Source organism: Haliotis asinina, chromosome 3, assembly GCF_037392515.1.
Source record: "Haliotis asinina isolate JCU_RB_2024 chromosome 3, JCU_Hal_asi_v2, whole genome shotgun sequence".
Taxonomy (NCBI): Eukaryota; Metazoa; Mollusca; class Gastropoda; order Lepetellida; family Haliotidae; genus Haliotis; species Haliotis asinina.
In genome coordinates this window covers 22,622,742-22,635,826 of record NC_090282.1, presented here as the reverse complement: position 1 = coordinate 22,635,826, position 13,085 = coordinate 22,622,742, and the positions used below count along the sequence as shown (strand labels likewise).

Here is a 13,085-nt window from a genome sequence, read left to right as displayed (position 1 = left end):
AGGGGTTCAACTTCAAAGGTGTCTTGTCAGGAGTCTCAATCACAATGAAACATGGCCAATACTCAGTCGATGCAGACGGTCTATGGTCAGTATCAACAGGGTCAATATCAAGTGGACGTTTTTTTTTGGTTTTTTTTGTTGGAGATTCATAAGCCATGGTAAGTATAATATGGTTCATCATCCGAGCTCCTCGCCCACCACGGAGTATCACAAGGACCATGCTAAAGCAAGCGCGCCTCCAGCTTGCAGCACCAAGGATACCCGGATGATATACTCCAGCAGAAGAATTAGAAATAATTAATTTACCAGATTGGCCCATGAGCCATCGCCTTCTGGGCATAAGACTCTAGGCAAAAGTTCAGAACTTCAAAAATGCATTTTAAAATCAGAAAAGCTAAATGAATAGGCCAAGACCGAAAGTAAAAATTCAAATAGAATTTGTGCAATGATATACATACTCCATGCACAGGGCTTGGCATGACCAGTCGATTGGTCGAACCGGGCCCATTCGACCACCCGTTTAAGCGAAGTCAGGGCCAAAGTGGTGTATTGAGCAATAGGAACACATTTGCAAGCCCATATTGCCCTCAACCACCAGGATCCCTTCCTCCGCCGACCTAGGACCGCAACCCACGGCAAACGGGTTGGTGGACCAAATATCCCCCCGGGTCCACTACGGGGGCGTCGGCGAGCTCTTAGCATTACCCAGCACCCACCACGAGGAGGTGGCTCGCCACGGGTGCCTTAAACCATCAGATACAGTACTACTGCAAAAGAAAATATGACGAGTTATTAAAGTGTGATATGATTCTTTATTAATGCGATTTCATCTGGCATCCATTTTGACATTTCTCAGAAAAGTCTGTGAGTGGACAGAAAGTGACGTCACATGTGACGTAGATGTTGTCATAGTGATTCTTCAACTGAGAAACATCGAAGTAGAAGCGGGTTAGCTTGTCGACACGACCTATGATATGGGTGAAGTTATTCGCTTCACACCTGAAAGAGAAGAAACATTTTGTTAAACATTTTGTAAATTGCTCAAGAAGAATTTGTCAGGCTATGGCGTTGGCAAATCACAGACGCAGTTGTCATAATTGTGTTGGAAGTTTGCACTTGATTTCACTTGTGAAGACAAACTATGAAAAGTTGAATGTTTGCTTGTAATTGTGTCGTTTGTTGAAACTTACAATAAATCTCTTGTTTTTGATCGAAATGCTGTTAACTGATATTTTAGTAACATAACCTTAAAGCGAATTAGTTTATCAATGATTCAATAAGACAATCCGCATTAAATGCATGTATGCTGCTTATTTAGAATCCTGGTTTTCTGTATAATAAATATATGTACGTTTCGTTCTCTAAACTAATACTAAAACACCATGTGTGTACGTTCTTTTGTACGCCAGTATGTCTCGACTTAGCGATACGTGTATGAAGGGGCAGCTGACAACCACCGTCCCACTGTTGTCAAGGGGAAATACTGACCTGTTCTGAAGAAGTCGTACAGCTGTCGAATTGTCTGCCCCCTCGATGCCACTGACGTAACAGTTGTCCAGCAGAAGTTTGGCGTCAGGGACGTCCTTCATCGCAACTTGAACATAGACACTTGAGACGAGATCAACCTTCAAAGGATTTCCTATTATTTCATTATCAAAAGAGCTGTCACTGTAAAACGTAATAACTACTTCGTGTGTATCGACACTTCCAGTTGTCTGTACAGTAGGCACAATTGGATTGATGGGGACGAAGTCAATAACGTCAGTTTCACGAACGGGAAGGTCACAGTAGATGTTGTAACGCCATTTGGAACCGGACATCAGATCAGTTTCAGGATCTCTTTCATACTCGGTCAGGTAATTGCTGAATGTCATCAATGAGCTGCTTGTCTGAAACAAAGTGTAACTTTTGCATGGATGACAATGAAAATGACAGTGGCAATGACAACGCTGTATTACCCCAAGGGAATTCTTTTTACATTGGAAAGTGGTCATATAATTAAATATTCAGAAGGACATACACGCTAATCGATAGGTCACCTGAAGGTAAGTTATCATATTCAGAAAATATTAACATGGTTAGAATCAGGTACAATTCTCCGACCGTTATTAGAAACACGGGATTAAACACAGATGGTAAATACGAAACAGACACCCCAGACATTTTACTTGCAATCAAAATGATTTTGTTAAGACAAGATTTGATTTTGATTTTGAGAGAGCCATACCACCACTGAATTGAAAAGATAAAAATAATGTCATCAAAACAACGCTAAAGCAACACCGACACATTTCTACTTATGTTAAAAGATTTCTGTGCACGAAAACAGTCTTCACGATAATCGTGCAGAGACAATTGTACTGTGTTAATGTTGCCAGCACTTGGCTTCCCTATCATGATAATGGTTACATTCATGGATACGCTAACATTAATATTTGCAAAGATGTTTTATGGCACACCTAAGTGGTAGTCTGGACCAAGGGCATTGTGCACCCCTCTGACAGGTGTACTGGTGGTGCTCTGTATTTTGATTTGTACCATTATGTTTTCACGTTTCTTCATGTTAACAATGACTGTTTGGGATAGGCGCCAGGATACACTCAGGAACACATGGTGTAATTGTTGTTTGTTTGTTGACTTCTTTGATTGGTATTTTAGAAGTTCACTTGATGAAGGATGATGGCATTTTTTATTTTTTATTTTTGTTGTGTCAAAGGCGACATTTTGACACTGATTCTAGTGTCGTTGTCAAGCAAGGCTTATTGCATCATTTGCTTGACAACGACACTAGAATCAATGTCCAAACGTCGCCTTTCACAGAATAAATGCATCTGTATAACCATAAATATTGTCATTATTTTATCCTACTGCAATTCATCCGTCTGTGCATGTTTCACAGGGGGCGATAAGGAAAAAATACAGTGATGCTAATTAACACGCACGCATGCAAATATGGACGCACGCAAACGCACACATAAGACTACCCGTGCCTGCTTTACACCTCCATTACTTTTTAGTTTAATCCGTACCGTAATCTCTGTGTTGCAGTCGTTGTAGGAATAGTTGAAGACAAGGACATCGCCGTCAAGGATACCAGGACAGTATGTGTTGGACATGAAGATATTCTTATGAACCGGCACCGGGTGGCCCAAGGCTAACTTTTTAGTGTCCAGTGTAACAAACCAACGTTCTGGTGTGCACGCCATATTCAGCGAGTCTGATACAACTGTGGATATAACATACGCAGTTACCACTCAGAGGTCAGTGAGATTTTCTTTAGTTGTTAAATTTCACACTCAGCAATATTACAGCTATTTGACGGCAGAAAGTAGTCTGTAAAGAGTGGAGTCTGTACCAGGCAATCCCTCGATTGATTTCATGATCATTGATTTCACGGGAAAGGTTAATGAGGAAATATTCAAAATTACTATACTTTTTAATCAAGAAGGATTGGAAAACAATGCTACTGACACATAGGAAAACATAAAGAATTTTTCACAATGTAATCGAAACCGTTCGTTAGGCAATCGTGTCTTCTTGACAAATTGTACTAGGACTTTCTGTCCATAAAGAGGTTATTGCTCTCAAGTTTTATCATCCAGCCACACAGTACTGAATAACAGGTTTCCCTGAATACGCAGAACGCGGAGATATTTGAACTATTTTTATCATATAGCCTTGCTACTTACGTGTATCCTGAATATCCGTCATAGCAAAAAATCCAAACATTTCCCGGAAGCCATAACCTGATATATGTACAGCAAATGGACATGCGGAGTCGTTGCTTTTTATCACAGTGGTGTTATGGGGAGCAATGATGTCGGCGGTTGAGAGGCGATGGGAATGACGTGAAAACGCTGTCCAAGTAGTATCAATGTTGATGCTTGACGTGCAGGAGGGACTGGTGTCAACTGAGACATGACACCCATATGCCATCTCTGATGTCTGAATGTCAGGTATAACATACTCAATACCATAGGTATCAAGCGAAGGAAGTATGGATGTGTAAGCGCTGTATTGTTTATCTACCCCAACCATTTGCAGGACCAGTATGGGCTCTGAGCTGTTGATGTAATAGAGATCAAATGCTCGCACGTAAGGTGTGTCATGAAACTGGCCTTCATCTAGCTGTGTCGTTCGGACTCCATAGGCTCCAGAATCGACCACAACAACTGTATGGTTGTAGGCGGCCAACACACGTAATACACTGCTTTCCCTATATCCTATCGGCCGAACGAAAAACGTTTTACCCCAAGTTTCAATTGGAGGTATTTGACTCATGACAGCATCAGTATTATCAGTATCTTGTGGAAAGTTCAACAATGGAGATCCTGAAAAGACGGCTACAGGTCTGCTACTCTGAACTACTGATCCTCCGAAATCACAGTGCGTCTGTGGTCTGATTTCAGAAGGAGCTAGCTGGAGAACTACTCTCTTCTGCAAGACCACGGTAAACTGGCTTCGCCGCGTGTATGTTATGCCCCGGAACGTGAGAGCGCAATTCTGCGAAGCATTAAGTTGAATAGTAACAGTTGTATTGTCAGAGACAGCGACCACGCCCAGCAGTGCGTTGTTTTGCACAGAAGGCACTATGTATCTTGCAGACAGTGACTCCACGGGCAGTACTGGAAAGGCTTCGGAACCTCCTGTGGTATGTCCCCGGAGAAGTAGATATAGCTGGGAGTCAGTAGAACATTCAACCTCTACAGCACGCATTTGGGTATACGCTCCAAGTCTTACGAATTCTGCTTGAAGATTGAACTTCGTTACCGTGACGTTGTTGTGAAGCTGAACAGTATGTGCAGTGCCGTCCACGTCGATGACGGTGCAGGTTCCTGGCCGTGCATGGGTAATGAAGAGGACACCAGCAACTGTACCCGATACAGGGAACACCGATGCAACAAATTTTCTTCCTGAGTATCGAGGCTTAGCTGGAGACGAAAACAAAACAGGAAATGGTGCGTTCTTCAAGATTATCATTTTCATTTTGTCATTGTAACTTTATGTATTCTGACTGGCTGAATTGACTCCAAGTTGCTACATCGCAACTACCAGGATTTAGTACGTTTTCTCATCGCGCTTTCAAGTTATACTTCAATAAAGCATAAGGATTCGTCAATCATTAAGTGAACGGTTGTCACGTACTGTCAGTGAACCTATCACTCAGTACTTTCGTTATAAGATGTAAGTGAATATAGTTACAAGTACATAAATTCCTATGCTATTAATACTCCAGCTATATGACAGTGTTCTGTAAATAATCGGCTCCAGACCAGACAATCCCATGATCAGCATCATGAGCATCGATGTACCTAACTCAGATGCGATTACAAGTTCCAACCGTGTCAATGACTGTCGCCACCCGACCCAGATAGTCGCCTCTAACCAAACATGGGTTTTAAGCCAGATCATCACAGGTATTTACAGGTAGTAAATATAAAATGATCTGCCCACATGCCTGTAGAAGCGATTGAATCCAAAAGACACGTGAACATACCGCGTGTTAATTGTGTCTAGACTTGTCTAATCGGCACGTTTGGTGCCTTTGGACTTGAAACAAAACATGCGACTTTAATAAAACCTTGCGATGTAACTTCATCACTTTCTTTGCTGGCTTTCTTCAGTGCTGATATGATTATTTTGACTAACCATACGCTCATATTGGTATGGACGAACGTGTGTAAGACCATTAAGCGAACATTCAACCTGTTCGTCGGTGTTTTTGGCTGCCGATGCCATCGAGAACGCAAACTCGGGCCAGGTCACGTGATAACATTAATATTGACGATTAATATGCCTTTTTAAAAAAATTCTTCACTAATTTTGATATGCCTTATAAATGATTCACTTATAACATTTTACTGTTACTGAATACGCTTTCCAGTATTTCATTGCATATGGCAGTTACAAAGCAAATTGAAACATCTAAACAGCGTGATTGTCAGTGTGGACATTCCAGCTGTGAATAATTTGAAGATTAGGGGGTTATCGGTCCCTTACAGAAATAGTGGGTTAGTGAATATACATTATTAATTTAGTAAGCGATCACTCTATGAAGGACATAATGACAATAATCATATACTTCATTCCAAGTTAAAACCTACCTGAAGCCATCCCAGCTAGGATAATCAGTAACAGTAAGCCTTTGACACCCATGGTTGCCCTGAAAATGATAGGCTCCATATTGTGACATTCTGCAGATGGTCCCGTGGCTAAAACCTATCTACCTGACCATAGATAAGACGAAATAACAATCAGACCATTTAGAAGACAGTGTTATTTTCATAACTGCAATCCCCGGTACTACAAATACCATAGGGCTTGCATAGGGGATTTTATGTGCTCTTTCTGGTATTTTTTCCAGTGTAATAATAAACAACTTGGACCTTCAAAACAATTATATAACTAATCATCTTTAATCTTCAGAAACATTGTGCTCATATTTCTTTTCACATAGTCTGACGTCTGTGATGTCCTTCATTTTCATTCATTTTAAAATGCCACCACGGTTATGGCAGTAAGTTTACATGCCTGTTCGGACAATCGGTAAACACGGCATACACAAAATCACAATGATTCTTCTGTCTGTAATATATTTAAAATCCATTTTTTGCATCGTTTTGGAGACTTCTTGCAGCTGAAATAAAATGTTATATTACTTGTCTATTCAGGCTACAAATCCCTGTTGCGATTAGTATTTAGAACCATCTCTACGAAACAGTACGGTGAACTGCTGGCAATATTGACATTAGAATGTGTTTTCAACAAATCATCAATGACACTGTTATCTTTATTTTTTAAAACAGTTTAGAATCCTTTCATCGCTGCAATTTTCGAGTCCTTCGAGTGCCTTCTTACTGTTGAAATTAAACAGAAATAGAATTGTCGTTCTAGTTTGAAGTCGTTTTTGAGTCTAAAAGCGCCAGTATGAAATCCTCTCACATTTGCACTGTGCGCTATTCGACTTGTAATTGAATAGCACGTGTGGGTCACGAATGACTTAGAGCTTCATTTCAGATTCAGATTCTGTTTTCTATTTAAGAAGGATTTTAAGCATAATTATTATGCATTCATACGGTGGCACGCTACCTTTCGCCACAAATAAGGAGAGACAGTAAAAAGCACGACACCAATGTATTTTGCTGAGATTTGACCCCATGTTTGACGCTATTACACACTCCGCGACACACTCCTTTAAAACTCAACCGCCATATGTAAGCTGATACTATGAGCACCATATCTATTTCGCTCATTGTAACCATTCTGATGTGCATCCAAAATTCGGCAGCAGAGGCATATCCAATAAGCGGTCAAATTCTACCATGGATATAAGAGATGCCAATGATAGTTAAGACCATTAGTTTACTGCCTATAACAGCACATTAACTACTGATACAGACATGTATAACATCTCAATAACGTATCGGTATATTCACGACTTGGTTTAACATACAACCAACAAGGTTACCTTTTTAATTACGTTATGATATGATGCAGTTTAATATACGTCCTGTGCAACAATGTTTCCCTGTTATACAGTGTTCCTGTAGAAGCAGCTGTGTGTTATATTTAGACTATTTTCACTCTATTTAGATACAGTGCTGAAATGTACTAGAACCCATCTCTGATGCAGAAAGTATGTCAGAATTTGGAAATGAATTCAAAGAACTTTGTTCCAGAATTATCTGCGTCTGTGTAATATTTTGTAGCATCCTCGTGTTAGGTACATGAGGGACGAACTATTGATCTCATCTCATATTACAGCTCACGCCACGAGACCAGCATTGTATGCGGAAGATCATTAATTGGATACTCTCTGTTTACCCTTTCTTCCGACTTGGATTACTTAATACATCACTGTTCTGGTATTATATTACCTCTGGTACTGCCAAACAGTTTTGTACTGCCATAGTGATACATATTTACTGAAACATTTTGAGTTGGAAACTTTATAATACAATTATCACTTATACACATTTCCACAGCCATTAGAAAATTTCTCTTACAAAACATATCCATAAAAGTAATATTGAGAACAATAACAAACCGTTTTAGGAAAATAAAATCATTCGTGATTGTCTCACGAAACAATTGAGCTGAATTCAATTCAGACTGATACAGCAGCGAACGATACCTCTGAAGATGTATTGCCAAACACGTTTGAACAACCATACTAGTGGTACCACTGTATTGAAAATGTTTTCGTTGGATACCTGAATAGAATTGGTAAAAACACATTTCATTGTTGTTTGTTTTGCACAGTTCTCTATTAAGGACTGACCTCCTGTTTGAGACTTCCGGTTTGGTAATCAACAGGTAACAACTGTCAGTTTGCCTTCCTGTTGTGTCATCAAATGTGTAATTGATGTAATCAATGAGTTAAATGCTTTAAAGATACATCTGCGCAGTAGTGAATAATGAGGACTTTTTTATGGATATGCAACTTCTTTATTCTGTATCGGCCACATTTCGACATGGTGTTATACATAGAATAAAGACGTAGTATATCCATAAAACTAGTGCTCATTCTTCATCTACCCAACTTCCAGAATGCCAGTCAGAAAAGCGGTTACGACATGCAGTACATTCGGCTATGGATCTGTGTTTTTTTATATGACTGACAAAATGTTCGTTGTTCTGCTTTGTATATGCAGTCAACATATGTTATTGTCTTCTTCTCTGTGTGTTAAGTGGATTTACTTTTCGTGTACAATCACGAACAAATAGAACCGTGTGATCTTCATTTCAAAGTTAATCATAGGTGTCCAAGTATCCAGTCAACGTTGTAGGTTTCCTGAATTCTCTCATCACTTTCCTACCGTATAAATTCGTGGGTGGAACAGATATTCGTACTGTTAGCGATCTGCATTTGAGGAAACTGAGTTGGACCTGTAACCCAGACATGCGCGATGACATGCATGTGATCCCTCATCTACAGTTATACATAGCTCTGCTAGGCACACAGTGTCACATTCACTGCACGGGGTTCCTAGCAATAGCCATGGGTGCTCTACATCACAAGCTCAGTTGCGGGTGAGAATTGTAAACAGAAACCATAATATCATAATATATAGTTGTATTAATCATAGTATCGCAAAGGATTTTCTTCAAATCTTTAATAATAAAATGCTCCAGTTTATGATTTTAACACTTCGGTCTGCTGGTCAGTTTTATGTTCTTTCTAGATTTTAAACCTGTAAAAGTTAAAATGTTGAAATACCTCAAAACACAGGGAATAGACGATGTAGCGTTGTCATTACAGAGGAAAACCATATACCGTCTTCAGGGTCACACGTCATTCTGCACATATTCAATGCCAAATACTACAGTGAGTCGGCATCCTGGTATGCTGATACAAAGCAAATAAGGTCGCCTCTGCAACAGTATCTACACGAATATTGGTCGAGCGGCGACAAAATATGATAAGGTACATGGTGTAGTGGGATTCATTTCTGAACTTTCTGAACTTTCATTTCTTTTTTTCATCAATCAGGTTCTACAGTGTACCAAGGCTACCGGTTTAACTTTGCCCGTTTATTTATCCAAATCAACAAGGGACAACGGCTTTTTATCTATACATAACACGCACAAGAGAAGGCGAGTGCAATGTGACAGACGTCGACGGTGCAGAGTATGATGTCCAGCTGCTTGGGAACAACAGTGTCACACAGTTCCACCTTCCGACAAACAGAATATTGACCATGGGTGCTGATGTGGAGGACAAACGTGCAGTAGGGCTTATGTGCACAACGGAAGTCAGTCTTACTGTGATGCAGCGATTTCATTCATTTCGACTAGGGTCTTGTCGATGCATTTACGGTCCTTCCTTCGAAGTCTCTGTCTACCAAGTACACCCTACCCTCAGTGCCCAACGACGCCTTGCTTGGAGTGATGTCAGTCCATAACTTGACAAACGTTACTGTTCATCTTAACTCCACCTGTTCATACCCTTACAGGGGTGATGATTACAAGCAGGGAACAAGTTTAATACTGCCCTGCAACAAGGAGAGTTGCTCCAGATAGCAGCAAAAGATAGTATTGCCAACGCATGTGATCTGGGAGGGACCTCTGAAGAGAGCAGTCATTCAGTTGCAGTGTTTTCAAGCTCTCCTGTATTTGCCTATCCTGGACAAAAAGGTGATGGGGCTATGAGTCAGGTGCCCCCAATAGGGGGGAGGGGGGCATCGATCATTGTGCCAGTGGTTCCTGGAACTGATCAATACAGCATTCGAAATACAGCAGTGTACAATGTTACCAAAATCACCATTGACACATTCACAAGTGTCGGGTCTATCTTTTTAATGAAGCGGAGGTTTATGACAACTACTTCAATAAAACATTTGCTGTATACATCAGAAGCTCTCATCCAGTACTTGTCTTACAAATAGCCGGCACAACTGAGTACCAGGCGTTTGCTGCGATCAATAGAAGCTGGTGGCACTGAGTATGTAATACCCGACATCCAGAACAATTCCAAGACGTACAAACGACAGGTCACTCTCATCACAAGATCAGAGTGCACATTTTATATAAACGTCAATGAAAACTGGTCAGATCGGTCAACAGATTCACAGACGTTCGCCATAGCTAGCTTCTACCCTGTCTCCGGTTCCCGAGATGCATGGAATCATTGAAAGCTGTGTAAACACTGGAAACAATGTGCGTGGGTTAATGGAAAAGCATTAATCTTAGCTGCATATAAACCAACAAAGAACCAAACATTGAAGTGTTTTTTTAACGAGGTTGGATCAGATTAGAATGTAGATGTAATCTTATCCATATTACATGTTTTAACAATATTTTGGTCAGGTTCAAAGTTTTTGTGCTTTATCATGTCTTAAACGTCACCTTAATTCTTAAACTGCTCTAGCTGCAGTACCTGTACATGTTTCAGTATCTCTGGAACACTCGGTTAACTTAACTTGTACTCAAGACAACTGGGTAGTCACAGTAGATACTCAAGACATCGCCACTGTATTCCCGACCTCTGTTAAGAAGAACATCTTCATGTCGAACGCCTTCTGTCCTGGAGTCCTGGAGGGAGATGTCCTTATCTTAAATGTCTCCTACAAGGACTGCAACACAATTGTCGAAGTATGATGTCCTCGTTTTAATGTCTCTTACAATTATTGTATCACACTTATCCTTTTTGTCCTCCTACATGGAGTTTAACAGAGGCCTTGTATGTTTTAAAACACAATCAAACAACTTTAAACACAATTCGGGAACTGCTAGTAATGCCTTGTCAAGATAAATGGACTAATGGATCTTCTGTTTCAGGATAAAAACAATACAGTGACTTTCAACAACTATCTGATTGAATACGAGATAGACGCTCTGACAAATCTAGTGGACGGTGCAAGGTGGCGCTACAACTTGCAGTGTGTCCTCAAAAAACACGAAACCGATGTCAAAGGGTTCGTTCCCGTTGAAAAGTCCATGGTCACCGTTCAGGCAACAAGCAAAAAAAGTTTTTTTACAGATGCTGCTTACACAAACGAAATGAAGGGGAGACTAGTCGAGGTCGATCTTTGGTCAAGTGTCTACGTCCAGGTAGATACCAGTGCTGATGCCGATGTGAAACTGCTGGTGGACAATTGCTACATCAAAAGTGGAAATTCCACACACGTGTCAGTTATACTCAACAGGTAAACCCGTATCAACAATATGTAATAACGAAACGAATACACGCTAAGAGAATGGGAGATATACCAAAGTACATAACTGTGAGTAGATTTTATGATGACATGCTCGTTTTTTCCACCATAGAGAGTTCTATATAAGTAATATCCTTTGTTGATACAGGTGTGAAGCCAACCATTCCACGCACATCATTGGACATGTTAACAAGGTAACACGTTTCTACTTCGACGTCTTCGAAGTGCCCCATCACCATGACAACATGTAGCTCACATGTGACGTCAGCTTCTGTACACTCATGGACTTTTCATCACAATGACAAAGTGGATGCCTCAACACTAAACAGTAGCAGGGAGAACCGGTTGTGCCAAAAAATGATAAGCATTATGGTGTAGTTTGTGAAAATCTGATCCTGCCAAATTTCATTCAGAACCAAAACCGAGAAACTTCCATCATGTGTTTAGAAAAAGATGTCTCAACACTTACTAAAACAATAACAGCACAATATTAATTTCTCGTATGTTATTTAAGTTCCGTTGATCTGATCAAGTGGAAGGGTAGATTATTTTCATCTTCTTATGATGATTTGATTATACATCAGAAAAGCAATTTCGACACTATACCTTCGACATCTGCGTGTGAGTGAATGAGTGAGTCTGGTTTTACGCTTTTTAAAGAATTATTCCATCAATATACACATTTTGCCAACTAGAAGGATACGTTTATGGTGTAGTTTGTTTGTGTAATCCAATCCGATCCTGCAGTCTTCATTCAATACTTTCATCTTGTGTCCTTGTAACGCTATAAGAGTGAGTGGGTGAGTGAGTATGGTTTTACGCCGCTTTTAGCAATATTCCAGCAATATCACGGCGGGTAGACACAAGAAAATGGGCCTCACACATTGTACCCATGTGGGGAATCGAACCCGTCGGCGTGACGAGCGAACGCTTTAACCACTAGACTTCCCCACCGCCCCACGCTATAAGAAAGTGTAATGGCTTAATAATGACTTAACAATTACAGTACATATCTTCCTGTATGTGATCTTTCAAATGTGATGTTATAATCAAGTGGAAGGGCAGATTATTTTCATTTATAATTGATGATAAAACTGTATCACATAATAGATTTCGAGACTAAGTCTGGTTTACGCTGCTTTACTTTTCCTTATTTCAGCAATATTACACATTTTGCCAAATTGTGGAATCGAACCCGGTCTTCGCGAACGCTTTCACCATCAGACTGTCCCATCGCCCCTGCATGTGGCGTGTATAGTGGAGCATAACGACACATCACCATCTAAACGTGACACAAACGTGTCCCATCCATAATAAGCCTGTATAAGTCTTGTATTCCGCTGGCTATCTGTTGGGTGATTGCCTCTTCACAGGCGCGTGTCCTGATCACACAGTGTTCATCTTGTATGGTTCTGCACAACAGAGGTT

At 40.4% G+C, this 13,085-nt stretch overlaps 1 protein-coding gene and 1 pseudogene across 1 annotated transcript; one reads left to right on the top strand and one right to left on the bottom strand.

Annotated features, from left to right (window-relative positions):
* Positions 1-798: 798 nt before the first annotated feature.
* On the bottom strand, positions 799-6,235 carry LOC137276672 (uncharacterized). Its single transcript, XM_067808288.1, has 5 exons — positions 6,105-6,235; positions 3,690-4,931; positions 3,030-3,226; positions 1,489-1,889; positions 799-999 (listed from the first exon to the last, which is right to left on the bottom strand). Exons 1-5 carry the CDS (start codon positions 6,181-6,183, stop codon positions 816-818), a joined length of 2,103 nt encoding a protein of 700 aa, XP_067664389.1. The 5' UTR covers positions 6,184-6,235; the 3' UTR covers positions 799-815.
* Positions 6,236-9,208: 2,973 nt separating this feature from the next.
* On the top strand, positions 9,209-11,989 carry LOC137278762 (uncharacterized; annotated as a pseudogene).
* Positions 11,990-13,085: the final 1,096 nt, after the last annotated feature.